This window comes from Bos mutus, chromosome 4 (assembly GCF_027580195.1).
Source record: "Bos mutus isolate GX-2022 chromosome 4, NWIPB_WYAK_1.1, whole genome shotgun sequence".
In the NCBI taxonomy this organism is placed as follows: domain Eukaryota; kingdom Metazoa; phylum Chordata; class Mammalia; order Artiodactyla; family Bovidae; genus Bos; species Bos mutus.
The window spans coordinates 74,866,658-74,885,484 of record NC_091620.1 but is presented as its reverse complement, the minus strand read 5'-3'; the positions used below and the strand labels follow the sequence as shown (position 1 = coordinate 74,885,484).

Here is an 18,827-nt window from a genome sequence, read left to right as displayed (position 1 = left end):
TATAGGATTCTTATAAAATTTGGGGTTGGATCTCTTTTTGTTTACTTTTGAGGTAATTTTGGCTTCAGTTTGGACAACAACTGGAGCCCTGCCACGTGGCTGTTTTCTGGTTAAGCTCCCATTGGTTGGGAACTTGGGGAAGTTGGCCACACCAGTGGTGTTCCAGTCTCAAGTCCCAGCAGACAGCTACTGCTGCTAATGGGGACAGAGAAGCCTTGGTGCTCAGAGGGAAATTCTCTCCATCTGCCTCTGGCTGGGCCTGAGCACAACAGGACAGAGTGGTCTGTGAAGGAAATGAGCTCTCAGTGAGCCACATGAAAAGAAGACCAAAGTGCTGAGCAGCACAACCTAGCTCAGATCCCTCCTCAGGGAGGATCACATCTTATCCAGCTCCCATTTTCCAGCCCTTCTTTGCAACATTGTCTCTGAATCAGTTAGCTCAACAACACAGAAAAAGAGATATATGTAGGGTGGGACCCTCATGACAGAAATACCCATCTTAGGTAGACATAGCCCATGTTGTGTTCCTGTACCATTTTCAGCTGTTCCTCTCATTCTAACCAGCACTATAACCAATGGCTAATGAGTAATGTGATGACTTCAGTCATATCCATATATCCTTTATAACCTCTTGATAACCTCAAAGAAGCCTGGCTTAGCAAGCGGAATGAACTGTTGAAAAGAAGGATTTCTCCCAAAACATTATGGAACATTCTGTTTTATTGCATTCAAATGTGCCACAGGCTTCAGTAGCAACACTTCTCAGGATCTGTGTTAAGAGGGCTTGATAGGCTTTCAAATATTATGTCCTCTGTGGTGATAGGAGAAGAGGCCTAATTATTATACCTACCACTCTCTCTCTTTGCATGTGCCTGTACTTTCGAGTCTATATGTTCTTCATGGCCACTCGCGCCTCTATATTCACTAATGCACTTCTCCCAGATAGCTCTGGAAGAGGCTTCAGGTATAGCTGTCTCTTTCTCTTACATCTCAGAGCACCAACAACCAGAGCCCTCACTTTGCAGTGTGCACCTTCTGCCTTGTATAATAATTCCAGGTGCACATGTGTAATATCCCTGCCCGTCTTACCCAGGCCCTTTACAACACCATGCTGGGAGCAAAGTATGATGCAACAACAGCTTGTTAATAGGCCAAGTAGTTGTTAAGTAAATTGTGTGTAGAATGTAAATTAGAATTAGTAGTTCTAATGTGGAGGGGGGTGGAGCATGGTCAATATCGTCCTTTGTTAAAGATTGCCATATTTATCTAAAAACATTGAACAGCCAAACATGAAATAAAAAGAAAACAAAAACAAAACAAAACAAAAAAACCTTTCATTTTTCAGTGTGAATAAGGAAAATAAAACTAAAGCACAAGATTAGTGAAGCCTACAGATACCAGGAAGGCAAGCATGGGTGCCAACTCTGCGTGTATGTGCTCACTGCACAATGACTGAGAGCTGTGATCTGCAGAAGCAGGCTGCTGCTGCTGCTGCTGCTAAGTCTCTTCAGTCGTGTCCGACTCTGTTCGACCCCATAGACGGCAGCCCACTAGGCTCCTCTGTCCCTGGGATTCTCCAGGCAAAAATACTGGAGTGGGTTGCCATTTAAACTCTACCATCCTTGTCTGGAGTATACAATGTCGTTCTCTTCTTCACCCACTGGCCAATTACTTAGAGCTTCCGCTGTGCTATAATGGAGGCTTATCTCCTTTTAAATCAAGAGAATCACAGCTACAATACTTTCTTCTTAAAACACAATGATCACAGAGCTCCTTTGTCTAGATTTATTGAGTTAGATGGAGGATTTACAGCTACAGTCCTAACCACCGGCTTCACCCAGATCCAAAGAACTAAAGTAGAGTTTTATGAGCAGTTCATGAAATTCTGTGTATAAGCCATTTGCTATGATAGGGAAGAAAGAAGAAACTGAAATAAGTTTAGTTTTTCAGAAAGCATTACAATTTTTTCAAACCTATTTTCAGGAGGGGGAAATATGATCTGAGTCCCCTGAGACTCATCATTTCATCATCCAATTCTTCAAGATCTAAAAATTGTTGCCAGATGTTTTATTTTTTACTACTTAATGTAGTAAACATCTTTAAATATTTTGGCTACAGAGATTACATTAATCTATGGATTCTAAACAATAGGCTTTTGTTTTATTTATTTTTTATTTCAATGCAGCTTGTATTAAGTTGCATTCAAACTAGTAATTATGCCAACCATTTAAATTTATATGAGTCTTACCTATAAGATTCATAAAATTTTTCATAAATCCTTCAATATTTTTCCCAATATGGGTTGAAGTGTGATTCAGAAAGGACACAAAACACTCCTTTAACAGGAAAACTGAGGCCTAAGAGCTGACCCAGAGACACAGAAATTGCACTGTGACTTTTCTGATTTGTGCCTGTTTTTCCACTACAACCCCTCCTGAGTGATGACACTTAAGACCATATAACACTTTTCTCAAATACAAAATTTAAATGCAGCAATAATTTCTTTATCATATACAGTAAATAGCACTTTATAGTTTTACAAATGATAGTCTAATGGCTCAATAAAGGACAGAAATGGTAGGGACCTAACAGAAGCAGAAGACATTAAGAAGAGGTGGCAAGAATACACAGAAGAACTGTACAAAAAAGATCTTCACGACCCAGATAATTACGATGGTGTGATCACTCACCTAGAGCCAGACATACTGGAAGGTGAAGTCAAGTGGGCCTTAGGAAGCATCACTACAAACAAAGCTAGTGGAGGTGATGGAGTTCCAGTTGAGCTATTTCAAATCCTAAAAGATGATGCTTTGAAAGTGCTGCACTCAATATGCTACCAAATTTGGAAAACTCAGCAGTGGCCACAGGACTGGAGAAGGTCAGTTTTCATTCCAATCTCAAAGAAAGGCAATGCCAAAGAATGCTCAAACTACCACACAGTTGCACTCTTCTCACCTGCTAGTAAAGTGATGCTCAAAATTCTCCAAGCCAGGCTTCAGCAATACGTGAACTGTGAACTTCCAGATGCTCAAGCTCGTTTTAGAAAAGACAGAGGAACCAGAGATCAAATTGCCAACACCAGCTGGATCATGGAAAAAGCAAGAGAGTTCCAGAAAACCATCTATTTCTGCTTTATTGACTATGCCAAAGCCTTTGACTGTGTGGATCACAATAAACTGGAAAATTCTGAAAGAGATGGGAATACCAGACCACCTGACCTGCCTCTTGAGAAACCTGTATGCAGGTCAGGAAGCAACAGTTAGAAGTGGACATGGAACAACAGACTGGTTCCAAATCAGGAGAGGAGTACGTCAAGGCTGTATATTCTCACCCTGCTTATTTAACTTCTATGCAGAGTACATCATGAGAAACTCTGGGCTGGAAGAAGCACAAGCTGGAATCAAGATTGCTGGGAGAAATATCAATAACCTCAGATATGCTGATGATACCAGCCTTATGGCAGAAAGTGAAGAACTAAAGGGCCTCTTGATGAAAGTGAAAGAGGAGAGTGAAAAAGTTGGCTTAAAGCTCAACATTCAGAAAACAAAGATTATGGCATCTGGTCCCATCACTTCATGGGAAATAGATGGGGAAACAATGGAAACAGTGTCAGACTTTATTTTTCTGGGCCCCAAAATCACTGCAGATGGTGATTGCAGCCATGAAATTAAAAGATGCTTACTCCTTGGAAGGAAAGTTATGACCAACCTAGATAGCATATTAAAAAGCAGAGACATTACTTTGTCAACAAAGGTCTGTCTAGTCAAGGCTATGGTTTTTCCAGTAGTCATGTATGGATGTGAGAGTTGGACTATAAAGAAAGCTGAGCGCTGAAGAATTGATGCTTTTGAACTGTGGTGTTGGAGAAGACTCTTGAGAGTACCTTGGACTGCAGAGAGATCCAACCAGTCCATCCTAAAGGAGATCGGTCCTGGGTGTTCATTGGAAGGCCTGATGTTGAAGCTGAAACTCCAATACTTTGGCCACCTGATGCGAAGAGCTGACTCATTTGAAAAGACCCTGATGCTAGGAAAGATTGAGGGTGGGAGGAGAAGGGGATGACAGAGGATAAGATGGTTGGATGGCATCACCAATAAATGGACATGAGTTTGGGTAAACTCCAGGAGTTGCTGATGGACAGGAAGGCCTGGCTTGCTGTGGTTCATGGGGTTGCAAAGGGTTGGACACGACTGAGCGACTGAACTGAACTGAACTGAATTGAATGGTTAAGAACCCGGTCTTCAGAATTCGATGGATCAAGGTTCTAATCTTTGTCCAGACATTTTCAGTGTGACCATAAGCAAATTACTTACCCTATCATGGCATCATTATAAGTGGAGATAGCTTATATTAGCTTGCAAGAGCAGGTTGTTAAAATTTTAGGAATTATGCAAGCCAGTTGTTAAACACAGCCAGCTAAAAAATTAAAACATATAAACTTAAAATTAAATAAGCTATATTAACAAATGTAGTAAACACCCAAAATCATGACTTCATAATTATTTTACTATTGTGCTTTACCGTTATCTGTGTTCTTGAAGATATATATGTTTATTATATCTGTATGATGACAGTATTACATAGTGCACATTTCTTCCTGTCTCACTGTTTTAGTGACCTCTGTTAGCTTGAAATAGGCCATGGTGAGAGTATTTACACCATGGAAGTTAGCAACCATTATAATTCAGGGATTTGCCTTTTCCTTCTCAGGTGTTAGATGTTTACCAACACACTACTGCTCAGTTTCCACACCTCAAAAATGGGAATAATGATACACACCTCATATAGTTATTTATAAATATTAAGTGAGATAATAAACGCAGAGCACATACCTCAACATCTAGTTCATAGTTAATACCCAACAAATGGTACCAGTTTTTATTGTTGTTGTTTAGTCGCTAAGTCATGTCCAACTGTTTTGCAACCCCATGGACTGTAGCCCTCCAGGTTCTTCTGTCCTCTGTCCATGAGATTTCCCAGGCAAGAATACTGGAATGGGTTGCCATTTCCTTCTCCAGGGAATCTTCCCAACCCAGGGATTAAACCCTGCATTAGCAGGCAGAATTTTTTTACCAGTGAGTCACCAGGGATTAAATAAAGTCACCATTCATTAAAATATAGAATAAGGTAAAATATAAGTAAATTATAATTTTTAATTTTCTGCTGCTGCTGCTAAGTCACTTTAGTCATGTCCGACTCTGTGTGATCCCACAGACGGCAGCCACCAGGCTCCCCCATCCCTGGGATTCTCAAGGCGAAAACACTGGAGTGAGTTGCCATTTCATGCATGAAAATGAAAAGTGAAAGTGAGGTCTTAGCGACTCCATGGACTGCAGCCTACCAGGCTCCTCCATCTATGGGATTTTCCAGGCAGGAGTACTGGAGTGGGGTGCCATTGCCTTCTCCAAATTTTTAATTTAGCTGTTACCAATTCATTTTGGTACATTATCTCTTTATTCACAGCTGGCTTAGCTGGTCACATAACTCTTACTGTTCCAATTACCCTCTATTGATAAACTACCAAATCTGTACCTCCATTCCCAGCTCTGCTGCAAGGACTGGACTTCCACTTTCAAGTAGTTCTTGTCATTGACAACTAGAAGTATCACAGAAAGCTCAAATTCAGCTTTTCCAAAATAAAATTCATTATTCTTTTTCCCCTCATACTCCTTCTTTAGTTATCTTAGTTAATCATCTTATAGAAACACAAAATCCTAAAGCTGAAAAAGATCTCGGAGATCTAGCCTAACCTAGCCATTCTACAAAAGAGAGAACTGAAGCAGAAAAACTACGTAACTGCCCAGGGTTGCACAGGTGCTTAGGTGGCATAGCAAAGGCTCTAGGGGGGTCTCTTAACTTTAGTTTGGGGCTCCATTCACCATCCCAGTGCCTTCTGCTTATGAGGGAGAGAGAATGAGATTGCTAATGCAATCTCTTTGTTCCATTTGGCTAATACAGTCATCTCTGGAAGTGCCTCCGAAGCTTTCTCCCACTTCTACCACAAACCCCAGGGGTGAATAAGTAAGACCTTCCATGATCTTTGCCTTTCTGAAAGGGGAGGTTGGAATTTATGTAGTGTAGAGAGAACCTAAATGACCTTAGAATCTTCCAGTTTGCAGTTTACACAGTCCACCTTTAAGATTCATGAGTCTCAGAGAGATTTAATAGTATAAGAACTACTGATAAACTTCTGTTGCTGTATTGAGTATTCTAATCATTTGAACATTTCTGGGATGCTATCCCTTTTCATTTTTATTGACTTGTATAATAACTGAAAAACAGTTGATGAAACCATAACTTTCACTGTAATATTTTGTAGTTGCCTAGGCTCTTTTCTCCCAGTAAATCTGAAGAAATATCAGGCTTAGCTCTTACCAAGAAAAGATAATCAGACTTTGCTCTAGCAAGTTACCAACTTCTTAGACACCTAACAAGTGTCCTGAGCTTCTAGCTGAAGAACTTGCTAACCATGCTCTGAAATTGGCTGCAGTTTCATTCATTCATTCATGAAACATTGATCAAAGTCTTACTATGTGTCAGGTATTTATGATATACTTAGGATACAGATACAGATAATCAGGCTCAATCCTTGCCATAAGGAGCTCACAATGGGGCAGAGAGCAGACAAGCAGACCATCAAATACATAGAGAACACTTACTGGAAGTGGAATGAAGAGATCTTAACCCAAATGGGTTAGGGGAAAGGAGGGGTCAGTGAAGAGTTCCTGGAGAAGGTTGTCATTGAACAGAGCCTCAAAGGATATGTGAAAGTTAACCTGATGAATGGGGAAATGAGACAGTATGAGGGTATTTAGGCAGAAGGCAAAAAGTGAGCGTAGTGGAAGTATTTAGGCTGGATGGAAATGAAGAACAAAGGAGCAGAGAGGCAAAAACTATTATAAGCCCTCTTGCTCCCTGCTGCTACTGCTGCTTCTAAGTCACTTCAGTCGTGTCTGACTCTGTGCGACCCCATAGACAGCAGCCCACCAGGCTCCCCTGTCCCTGGGATTCTCCAGGCAAGAACACTGGAGTGTGTTGCCATTTCCTTCTCCAATGCATGAAAGTGAAAAGTGAAAGTGAAGTCATTCAGTCGTGCCTGACCCTCAGCGACCCCATGGACTGCAGACTACCAGGCTCCTCCGTCCATGGGATTTTCCAGGCAAGAGTACTGGAGTGGGGTGCCATTGCCTTCTCCCTGGTTTACCTTAAATCTGAAAATCTTAAATCTGTACCTTGGCCCAAACTACCCCCATCTTCATCTGGATCCTTTTCCCACTCCATGTTCAGGGTTACTAGTTTCTGGACATTTGGGTTTCAACCTGAGATTGGCTACAACCCAGCCTTCGTTACCAGCACAACTGTGATCATTCTATGCCTGCTGCTGCTGCTGCTGCTAAGTCGCTTCAGTCGTGTCCAACTCTGTGTGACCCCATAGACGGCAGCCCACCAGGCTCCTCTGTCTCTAGGATTCTCCAGGCAAGAACACTGGAGTGGGTTGCCATTTCCTTCTCCAATGCATGAAAGTGAAAAGTGAAAGTGAAGTCGCTCAGTCATGTCCAACTCGTAGCGACTCCATGGACTGCAGCCTACCAGGCTCCTCCGTCCATGGGATTTTCCAGGCAAGAGTACTGGAGTGGGGTGCCTAACCTTCTATATAATGCCATAACCCACTGCTAAATACAATTGGAGAGACATTAAATCTGTAGGAAAAGTGGCTACCCAAAGGCAATATCAACATGAGAACCCTTGAAGTAACACACAAACAGAGCAGAGGGTAAAGGAAAAGCATAACCAGTAATCTGCCCTCCTAATTGGCAGTTTCTCATGTACACAGAGGATAGATTTGTCCTTTCCATTAAAACTGTAAATTCTACCCATATTTCTTCTTTGAGATTTTGAAAGAAACAAGTTCACATTCTAGAGAGCTCTGATATGAACGTGGAAAACTAATGTGGATCTCTTTGGAGCATTCTGGCTGATGCCTTTTAGTCATTTCTTCATTCATTAGGGACATATATTAGATAGCCTAGGGCTTCCCTGATAGCTCACTTGGTTAAGAATCTGCCTTCAATGCAGGAGACCCTGGTTCAATTCCTGGGTCGGGAAGATCCCCTGGAGAAGGGAAAGGCTACCCACTTCAGTATTCTGGCTTGAAGAATTCAGTCTGGCCCCTGTACAGTCCATGGGGTTGCAAAGAGTTGGACACAATTGAGCAACTTTCACTTTTCATGAAATAGAATAAAAGAAGGTGAGAAGCTGTACAGATAGCTGCAGAGTGTTGCAGGCAAGGAAAACAGCCAGTGCAAAAACCCCAAAGGCAAGAGCTTGTGTGTTCAAAGAACAGCAAGGAAGCCAGTGTGGCTGGAGAGGAGTTGCTAAAAGGAAGAATAATAGGAAGTGATGTCAGAGAGACAGTTAGCGAAGCAGGCAGATTACATGGGGTCTTGAAGGTCCTTTCAAGGCTTTTGTTTTATTGATCAAATAGGAAGACTTGCCAGGCATTTGAACTGAGGGAGTACATTGACTTCTGTTTTCAGAAGCCTATTCTAGGTGCTACTTGTTGAAAAGAAACTTAGAGGTTGAAGTGAAAGCAGAGAGACCAGTTAGGGAGCTGTCACAATAATCCAGGCAAGAGACGATGGATTGGATGATGACTTGGATTTGAGTAGTAACTATAGAAATGGTAAGGAGTGGTCAGATCCTGGATAGATTCTGAAGTGATAGTCAACTGGACTTCCTGAAAGAGTGCATGTGGAGTGTGAGAAAAAGAGGAGTTAAGATTGCCATATTCATTGGCTAGGTATGCTGTAACAAAGGACCACAACTGGTGGCTTAAATAAGAGCAGTTTGTTGTCCAGCAGTTCTGGAGGCTAAAAGGTCCAAGATCAGTGTTGGGGTGTTAGTTCATTCAGTGTGAGGGAAGGATATGGTTCAAGCTTCTCTCCTTGGTTTGTAGATGGCTGTCTTCATGTTTACATGGCACTCTCCAGTATGCATATGTTTGTGTCCAAATTTCCCCAAATTTTTTAAAAAAAGGACATCAGTCACACTGAATCAGGGCCCACCCTAATGATATTATCTTAACTAATTGCATCTGCAATGACATTATTTCCAAGTAAGTTCACATTCTAAGATACTAGGGGTTAGGAATTGCACATATTAATTTGGAGGGGGTACAATTCAATCTGTAACAGATGAATTCAAGACTTTTGGCCTAAGCATCTGTAAACATGGAGCTGTCATTAACTAAGATAGGGAAGGCCAAAGGAGGAGCAAGGAGTTATATTTTAGAGCAGAGACTTTTTTTTTTAAGATATGAATCTAAAATTTGAGAGAGAAGTCTATCATTGATATTGATATTGTCTATCATTATATGTGTCTATGTATATAAATGTATGCACATATATACATGTATTCTCTATAGAACATATATATACACATATACTCCTATAAGCATATATACTTACATATGTATATATGCATATATAAACATACTCTTGTATACACACATTACATACATGTATGTGTATATGTGCATGTGAACATATATTTGTGTGTGAATATTACACATATATGATTTTATATATGTGTGTGTGTATTTGTCATTGTAGGTGATATTTAAAGCTATAATCTGTTAATAGGTGACATCATCAAGGGTGTGATGAGAAGAAAAGTAGATCCAAACTGAACCTTGGGGCTTTCTGTGATTAAGAGGTTGAAGAGAAGAGGTGACTTATAGAAGCACCTTAAGAAACATTGTCAAAAATAGAAAAAAGAGTGAGAGCTATAGCACAATATAATTCATGAGAATTAATATCCACACACAGAACCACAATATAAGAATTTAAAAATACATTAATACATGTATATTAATGTATTCTTTTTTGTTACTAGGGGAAGATCTTCATGTTTTGCTCATTTTTTAATTGAAGTATAGTTGAATTACAATATTGTATTAGTTTTAAGTGTATAGTATAGTGATTTAGTTTTTTTTGCAAATTATATTCCATTATAGGTTATAAGATACTGGGTATAATTCCTGTGCTACACTGTAAATCCCTGCTGCTGCTGCCGATGCTAAGTCGCTTCAGTCGTGTCCAACTCTGTGCGACCCCAGAGACAGCAGCCCACCAGGCTCCCCCATCCCTGGGATTCTCCAGGCAAGACCACTGGAGTGGGTTGCCATTTCCTTCTCCAATGCATGAAAGTGAAAAGTGAAAAGTGAAGTCGCTCAGTTGTGTCCGACTCTTAGTGACCCCATGGACTGCAGCCTACCAGGCTCCTCCGTCCATGGGATTTTCCAGGCAAGAGTACTGGAGTGGGGTGCCATTGCCTTCTCCAAGTAAATCCCTGTTGCTTCTCTATTTTATGTATTGTAGTTTCTATCTGTTAATCCCATACTCCTAATTTGCCCGTCCTGCCCTCCCCTCCCCTTTTGTAACCATAAATTTGTTTTCTGTGTCTGTGAGTCTGTTTCTGTCTTGAATATACACTTATTTTTGTATTTTTTTAGATTACACATATAAGCCATAACATACAGATTTGTCTTTTCTCTGACTTATTTTACTATATATATATATATATATAATATACATATAACATACATATATATGTGTGTGTGTGTGTATTTGTATACATAAAATTGTTACAGTACCTAAAGAGTTCTGAATGGGTTCTGCTAAAGTCATGTTCTTCCTGGAAAAATTCTAGCAATTGCATATGGAACTTAAGAATGTCTAGGCCTGGGCCAAATGCTAGTGGCCATTGGAAAACACTGTTAATAATCTAAAAAGAATATCTAATAGTAGCTAAGCATTTACTATGCAGCCATCATTGTAAGCCTCTTATATGTGTCAAATCATTTAATTCATACAAAACACAGGTAGTTACCATTAATAGCATTTTCCCCATTTCATAGATAAGGAAGGTAAGGTACACAGAAAGATTAGGACCTGCCCCAGCCCCATACCTATCAAATAGCAAACTCAGGATTAAAATGCAGGTGCCCAGAACCCATTTCCCAATTACTGTGGTATGTTACTTTCATGGTGTCATGACTGACAGCTCCTCAGAACCACAAGGGAAGGGAGAGGAGTGATTCCTTGAAGCAGAGAATGAGACGCAAAGGAAAACTACCAACATCTCATATAGTGGTTCATTAGTTTCACTTATTTAACTAAACATTAATCCAAATATTCAACAAGCATCTGATAAACATCTACCATGAGTTAGGTCACACATCATTCCTTAAGATGTAGAAAAAGATGAATCCATTCGTTGTCACCAAATGTCTCCCAGATCATAAATTACAAAGGAGCACAGGAAAGAGTACCTTCTTTACATGATAAAACCATTTTGTCTCCAAAGAGTCTTACTACATTGTATTTAAATATGGCTTTTAAAAATCATTTTATGGTATAAGCTTAGATTTTATAACTTTGAGTAAATAGTAAATATAAAAGCAAACAAATTAAATTTGTTCAACTGATTCAGCCAGAATCATTTTGTTAAATGAATGTAGTTTTGTTTTTTTTTTCTTCTGAAAATACTATAAGGAAAATGTTGCACTCAGGTTCTGAAGAAAAATATTTTAGAGAAATATACTAATAGGCTTTATTTTTTAACACCAACTGTATCAGGAACTTAAGTTACATTATCTCCAATATTCCCCAGTTTGAAAGAAGAATTTTAATTACTTTGAAAAATATTTTAATAATGGCAGCTTACTGAGACAAAAATGCTATCATTCAACAAATATTTATTAAGTGCCTGTGTATGGTTTAACTTTGCCTGGAAATCAAAGAAATACAAATTGAAAATATAAAATAGCATATTCAATGTTGAATTGACAAGTTTTTAATATAGAATATATTTATGAAGATAACAAACTATTTTATATTCATCATAAATGTAAATTGAGAGTCTTTGTAGAGCATGGACAACCTTAAAAATAACCTCTGATCATTTCATTTCTAAAAATTTGTACCCAAAATTGCATACACATATGCTAAGATATGGCTACAATAATTTTCCTCGGAGATTATTTATGATAGCCGAAAAAAAGGTAGACCAGGAAAAAGAATTGTAGGCCAATAATGAATGGTTAAATATAAATTGGTGTTTTGATACAATGGAATACTATTATACCTCTTAAAAGTAAGTTACAGGAAAATATTTAATGGAATAAAGACATGGAATAATGAAAGATATGTGTACTATATAATCTTTTTCAATTCAAAAGAAGTCTAGACACGCATAGTGTAAAGACCCTGAAATTCTAGTAGTGTTGATTATTTCTGGATGGTGAGTTTTCAGGTAATTTAATTTTTTTCTTTGCAGAGGATAGTGAGAGAGCTCACTGCAGCAGCCCTATCACAATTCAGGCCAAGGGGGAGCAGAGGTTTTTCCAAAGAGAAGAAACTGGGCAGAGGCATTACTTCAGCCACATCAAAGATGATAACATGAGGTGAACATGTAAGTGCTAATATTCACTCAGCAATCAGTCATATAATTTAATGCACCCTACAGCGTTTATCCAATCCCATAAGAATGTAGAATATTTCTAAGGCATATGTAATTGATTTTCACTTTTCTTTGTAGTTCTCCATCATCCACTTATTTATTTTTTCTAACACGTATGGTTCAAATACTTTCACAATATTATATAAATACATCTTTCCTTTTTTGGGCAGCCATGACTACATTAGCATTTAGCTCTTGACATATTTTGTTTATGTTAATCCAGAGTTTCCAAAGACAGAAATGCCATTTTACTCATCACAATGCCCAGTATGCAGCAGGCACTCAGTAAACACCAGTGAAAACCATTGAGTCATAAGCTTCTATTCTCAACTCTTTTTGTTTTATTAGGACATTTTTCCTTGGTCAGATATATTAACACATGTCTTCATAGCGCAAAATTCCAAACATATAAAAAGAAACTACATTTTAGTTTCCAAGAGACGAACCTATAAAACCTGTGAATAGTCAGCTTTCCTTCTTTGAAACCATTTTGTATTGTCATACCAATGCAATTAGACCAGGTAGGGTGAAACTATCCTCACAGGTAGGTAGATGGAGCCAGGAAAGTAGATGAAACCGCCTCAGAAGACTTCATAAGTCCCTTGGGTGCAATAACTTCCAAAATACACTGATTCGTCCTGAAGTTACAGCAGCAGTCATTATTAAAATATCTATGGTTCATAATGAGGCCATTTCTTACAAAATTTCAAATGGTAAAATTTCCAGTGCCTTGGGTTAAATCTCTGTTTGCTGTTAAATTATTAAGTGAACAAAGGGAAATTGAATGTAGATAAATAAAAAATGAACACCCTAACATTATTTTGCATGATGTGAAACACTAACATCACTGTGGTTTGAGAATTACAAATTAAGGATCAATTAGGAAACAAAATCTATTCTTGGTACGTTCAGACCAAACTCAAGCACCTACTAAGACAGCAGGCAATGCAGTGAAGTGGTAACTGTCCCGGAGTAAGTGCATGTTTGCACATTACTGAGTGGAGGAGAAGGCGGTAAACTGCGGAGAGGGCTCCGTTTCAAGGGGGTGAGGCTGACTCTGTCCTCACAGAGGACATGTGGGGATGCAGGCCCAAGTTTGCTAGTTCTTATGTATTTTTTTTTTAAGAGAAGCTTAAAGTCTAGATTTTTATTTGAAAACTCCAAAATTCCAAATGTTGGCTCAAAATTTAAAGACAGACTATATCTATATGTTTTCCCTAAATATCTGGCCAGAGAGTCATCAGTTTGAAACCTCTGACTTTGAGCTGTGTTTGAAAATATTTAACCTTAGGACAGGTTTATGTGTGTTTGTGTGTCTATGCATGTGTTTGTGTTGTTGCTGCGATAATTACTTGGTGGAAACTGAGAAGAAAAAGGAGTTAAGTCACACTATGAGGAGGGTTCTGAAGCACTGAGGTGAGTTAGACAGTACTATATATAAAATAGATAACTAATAAGAACCTACTGTATAGCACGGGAAGCTCTACTCAATACTCTATAATGACCTATGTGGGAAAAGACTCTAAAAAAGAGTAGATACATGTATATGTATAACTGATTCACTTTGCTGTACAACATTGTAAATCAACTATAGTCCAGTAAAATTTAATTTTAAAAGAAGGACTAAAGGCTGTATCTTTCAGAGAGAGGTTGATCAGTGGGATGTGTCAAAAGCATATTGAGTTATTTCTGAAGTTGCAAATATTCTTCCTTTGTGATCAGACCATCTGTGTTTGCTGACATTCATATCCAAGTTAGGCCCCCATCAATCCATGGAGACTGAGAGATACAGACACTCTCTGTCTTGATGATTACATATCAAAGCCTGGCTCCCAGGTCCTTGAGGAAGACATTCGTGGGTTGTAAAACAGGTGAGAAACTTTTTAAGAAGTTGACATCTCAAAGGGAGCAAAAACAGAATGTACAACTGCAAGTTTTCTAAAGTAAGAAAAAGGAGGTCAGGGATTCAGAGTCAGAAAAAAGCCTATCTGAAGTTTTGTCAATCTGGAGGGAACATTAAGGCCATCTTGATCATAGAGTGGCAGATGTCAGTGCTTAGCAAACTATTGATATATCAGTAGATTGGATTTAAACAAATGCAAACTCTAGCCTTGCAGCCCTAGCTTAGCATCCTTTCCACTACATCATCCCCAATGCTTAGTGTACCAGGAAACCATGATATGCCAGTGGTGGTGGCTAAGTAAAATTTCTGTCCATTCAAGAACTTGGAGGAGAAATCCATTCTGTCCTTGTATTCCTTCCAGGAATACCTGCTTATAGCATTATCAGTATGCTTTTACCAGCTGTGCAACCCTGAGAACCCTGGTCTTTTCATCTAAATAAGCTATAGGGCACAGCATTTGTATGAGCAGTAAATGTGATATGTATGAAACACTCAGCATGGTGCCTGGTGTATAGTAACAGTTCTCATTTGTGTCATTATATTATTTTCATAGAATGATGACCATACTATGACACTAATAGCAATACACAGAGAGCTGGAAGAAAAGTTAAATGAATGGTGACTTAAATCTAACAAAACAGAGCAGAAGAAACTATCAAAGAGGCAGGAACTGCTTCCACAGTGCCATGTCATACCCTCCACAATTCCACACTATTTTCTGCCCAGGTTTCTTAGTCTTGTTCCTTCAGACTTAAATATTTCCCCATGTAGACCTCAAATCTTCATGTTATTTAGCCCAAGGATATAATGCAATTTTAAACAATCATTATCTTTGTTGTATTTCCTTTCTTACGTTTAGCACTTGCAGCATTTTACCTAATACTATTTACTCTCAGAGTCCACGTGGAAGCAAACTAACTTTTCAGGAAGTTCTTTGCAAATACTCCCCACCCTCTCCCCCAAATAGTTTTCTTTGTTTGTATCTTGGTAGCAATTCTAAAAAGTTTTCAAGATTTGGACTCTGCTAATGTAATTGTGCACAGAATATCTACACAGAAGTGGTCTGCTTCATCATCCAATGAGCTCTGCCTCTTCGTGGATGTGACACTCCAATGGAGGGAAGCCAAGAGCCTATAGTAGCAATCCTGGGGAAAATTTAAGCAGCTGTGTTCACGTAATTGAAAACCTTCTGAAAAGTGTGCTGCAGTCCGTGCACAGCGTTAGTATAACATGAGGGCTGGGGCTGGATGCAGCCGGTTCTCTGGAGGACTTCTTTGCCTGCTGCAGGAAAGAGAAGGCTGAAAGACAAACCTGGGTGCAGCCGGAAAGGTCCAGATAGATGAGCTTGTGGCATCCGTTCCCCAAATTCAGGTACTGTAAACCTTTGTCTGTGAACTTTCTGCAGTAAGCCAAACTAAGATTCTGTAAATTGTAGAAGTACCTGAGAAGACAGGGAGAGAGAAGAGAGGAAGGAAAGTGATTATACTTAAGCTGTTTCCTCACATCTTTGTTAAGCCACTATGACAAAGAGAAGTAAAGCTGTAAATTAATCTTTTTTCCTTGCAGCTATTCAAGAGTTGAACTTTATTGTTAATTCTCTTCCTGTTAAGGAGATTGCAGTAGCATATCAGATAATGCATAATCACGTTTCAAATGAAAATAAAGATTTGGCTAAATTTTTAAGAAAACCAATTGGGATAAAGCTTTGGGGGCGGGGGAGGTCTGTGCATTCATGTTGTTTGCAAGTTAGTTTGTGTTTGAAAGCAGTTTCAGTTTGTGTTATTGTTGCATTTAGCTTTTATATTGGAGCATCGAAATAACAATGCAAATGTCTAGGAGGACAAACTCTTTGTAAACATTTAAATTGTGATTAACTGTTACAAGAGAGTTAGGATTTGGGGCAGAAAGGAGGCAAAGTTAAATATAATAGGCTCTTAAAATGGACAAAGCAAGCAAATGGCTTGAAAAAATAAATTTGCATGTGCATGATTTTCTAAGTAACAGTTTCATTATTATAACTAAAGAAAGACTGACTGATACACAGAGCTTAAAAGTGGATTAAGAGCAGTCTGCAAATATGTGGGCAACATATGAAAGGAATAAAACCATATCAGAGGCTATAAATCTCACTGAAGTTGCAACAGATTAACTATGGCATTACCACCATAGCCAAAATGAGAGCTTTCAGGAAAAAGGAGGGTCTTTAGGACAACTCTCTGCAAGACTCACAGTTTGAGGACACTCTATGGGCAACTTTCAAAGCCCTCCTAAGCCTGGCATTTTTTAAAAGTGCAAGAACTCTCACTTCTGCTTTTGTAATAGAGTTAAACTACATGCTCTTGGCTTGTGATCTGCAGCAGTTTAACAGTGAACTAGAAAGCAAAAAGAACAAAAAGTAGGAGGAAAATGCCTTTCTGTCCCTCAAAAGCCCACAAATGACTAATAAAGTTTACTTTCACATAAATGGGAAATTAGATATGCAAGCTTTGATCATTAATCAGATTTATTTCCCAAATCTGAAAATATCATATGATATAATTCATATTCCGTAGCGGATTATTTGACTCACACCCATTTCCCTCTGGTAATGGCTATTTCCATGAGACTCAGTAGAACAGAGAGGGAAGCCTTCTGGACTCCCCAGTGGCTGGGTGGGCAGGGCTCTGAAGGAGAAAGCAGCACTAACATCCCAAAGACATAACCCTTCTGGGGCCCTTGAGAGCATTGCCAAAGTTTTAGAAATGCTTTATCTTCCTCTCCCTGAATTATACCCTTGTGATTCAACTAAGTAAAGCACAATTTTCTTGGGGGGTTGTCATTCCTAAGAACTTTTTAGCTCTCCAATTTGGCAAAAGGAATAGTGAGGCAGGCAGCATGACACAATGGAAAATACACAGGGTTCTGGAATCTGACCAAACTGGATTCGAATCCCAGCCCTGACACTTACTGCAACTGCCCCTTAGCTGCCCAGAGACTGTTTCCACATTTACTAAGTGGAGATTATAGCATTATCTTTTTTTTCAACCCTGACCAGCTGTGGGGCCTCCAGCTTTCCTGAACCTTAGTTTTCTGTAACATGAACATCTGTAACATGAATGTAACGTATCTGCTTTTTCCTCTTAGTAAAGATGTGACAATTACATAAGAATGTATATATAATAGTATTATATTGAGGGTGAGTTTTGACGATTAAAATCAGCAGGGATATGGTAGAACCTTTAAAAATACACATATTGTTATTATTGCTACTATTGTCTCAAATAATACATATGAATTATTCTTACAAAGTTTGATCTATCTTTTTTCCATTTAATGGAATAGGTACTTACCTGACAATAGTGGTGCATACTAACTTGAAGAGTTTGAGGGGCCTCATATTCCATCTGTACCCTATTTCAGTCGTGGTGGTAAAACCAGGTGTAATCTGTTAACCCCGGTGAGATTGATAGTCTGCTGTAGTTTCTGTTCCTCCATCTGTTGCCCTTGCATTTGCTGACTGTTCTTCCTAACCTACTTTTAAGCTCTGTACCTCATTCTTTCTTTCTTCAGGTATAATAATGAAACCATTACTTACACAGTCATGCATATTCAAATATATTCAAGTCTGATCCAAGTCTGTTTTTCAGTTTCTTTAAGTGCATGTGATCCATTTAACAAATACCAAAAATGAGAATTGAACAAGAAGCTTTGAACTTTTTTGTGTGTCACAGATACTTTTGGATCTATGGCGCCTTTGTCAGCCTAATGTTTTTAATGTATAAAATAAAATACAATTTCAAAGGCAGCCAATTTTATCCACAGATATTATTAAAATATTTTTAAGAGCCAAATGACTGAAAAAATGTATATGCTTCTTTATTAACATGTTCAACAACAACATCTAGCGACAGGTCTATTAACTACAATGCTTTTGAAGCAGTACTGAGTACCAATGATAATTTTAAATATTTGTAACAACTATAAGAAAATACATGTGATGAGAAAATAATTGTGATTTGTATGAGTGAAAGAGTCCCAGGGACTGCTAATACTACCCTGATTTTTTTAATCTATATTTCAGTTAAAGCTTAGTGAAAATAGAGATTTTTTTTTTCTCCTATCAAAATTTATGGAACCTCTGATTTCCATTCATGATCTTCTTGGAGGATCCACTGACCGCAGGTTTGGCAAAAGAGTCATTTAATTAAACTAAATGACTCTGAGATTAAGTCTAGATCTAGCTCTTCAAAGTGGAACCTCATGGGAATCATCAGTTTGAAAGTAAAACACAAATCTTGAGTGGCTCTGTTAGCCTTTCAAGGCTTTTATAGTGCCGCAGACTTAGAGCTTTGGGGGATGAGAAAAATATTGGTTTACAGTGAAATCACACTTGGCAAATTTTATGCAATATTGCCACTTTTTA

General features: G+C 38.6%; 2 protein-coding genes across 2 annotated transcripts in view; one reads left to right on the top strand and one right to left on the bottom strand.

The window, feature by feature from the left end:
* Nucleotides 1-18,827, bottom strand: part of FBXL13 (F-box and leucine rich repeat protein 13) — a 220,013-nt gene that overhangs the window by 84,201 nt on the left and 116,985 nt on the right. Inside the window, exon 12 of the mRNA XM_014478077.2 lies at nucleotides 15,737-15,866. Within this exon, the coding sequence (XP_014333563.2) occupies nucleotides 15,737-15,866 (130 nt within the window). The remainder of the gene's footprint in view (nucleotides 1-15,736; nucleotides 15,867-18,827) is intronic.
* The window catches only part of LRRC17 (leucine rich repeat containing 17), a 35,644-nt gene continuing 32,429 nt past the window's right edge, over nucleotides 15,613-18,827 (top strand). The window contains exon 1 of the mRNA XM_005895254.2: nucleotides 15,613-15,796. The gene's annotated coding sequence lies outside the window, so the exon portion shown is untranslated. The remainder of the gene's footprint in view (nucleotides 15,797-18,827) is intronic.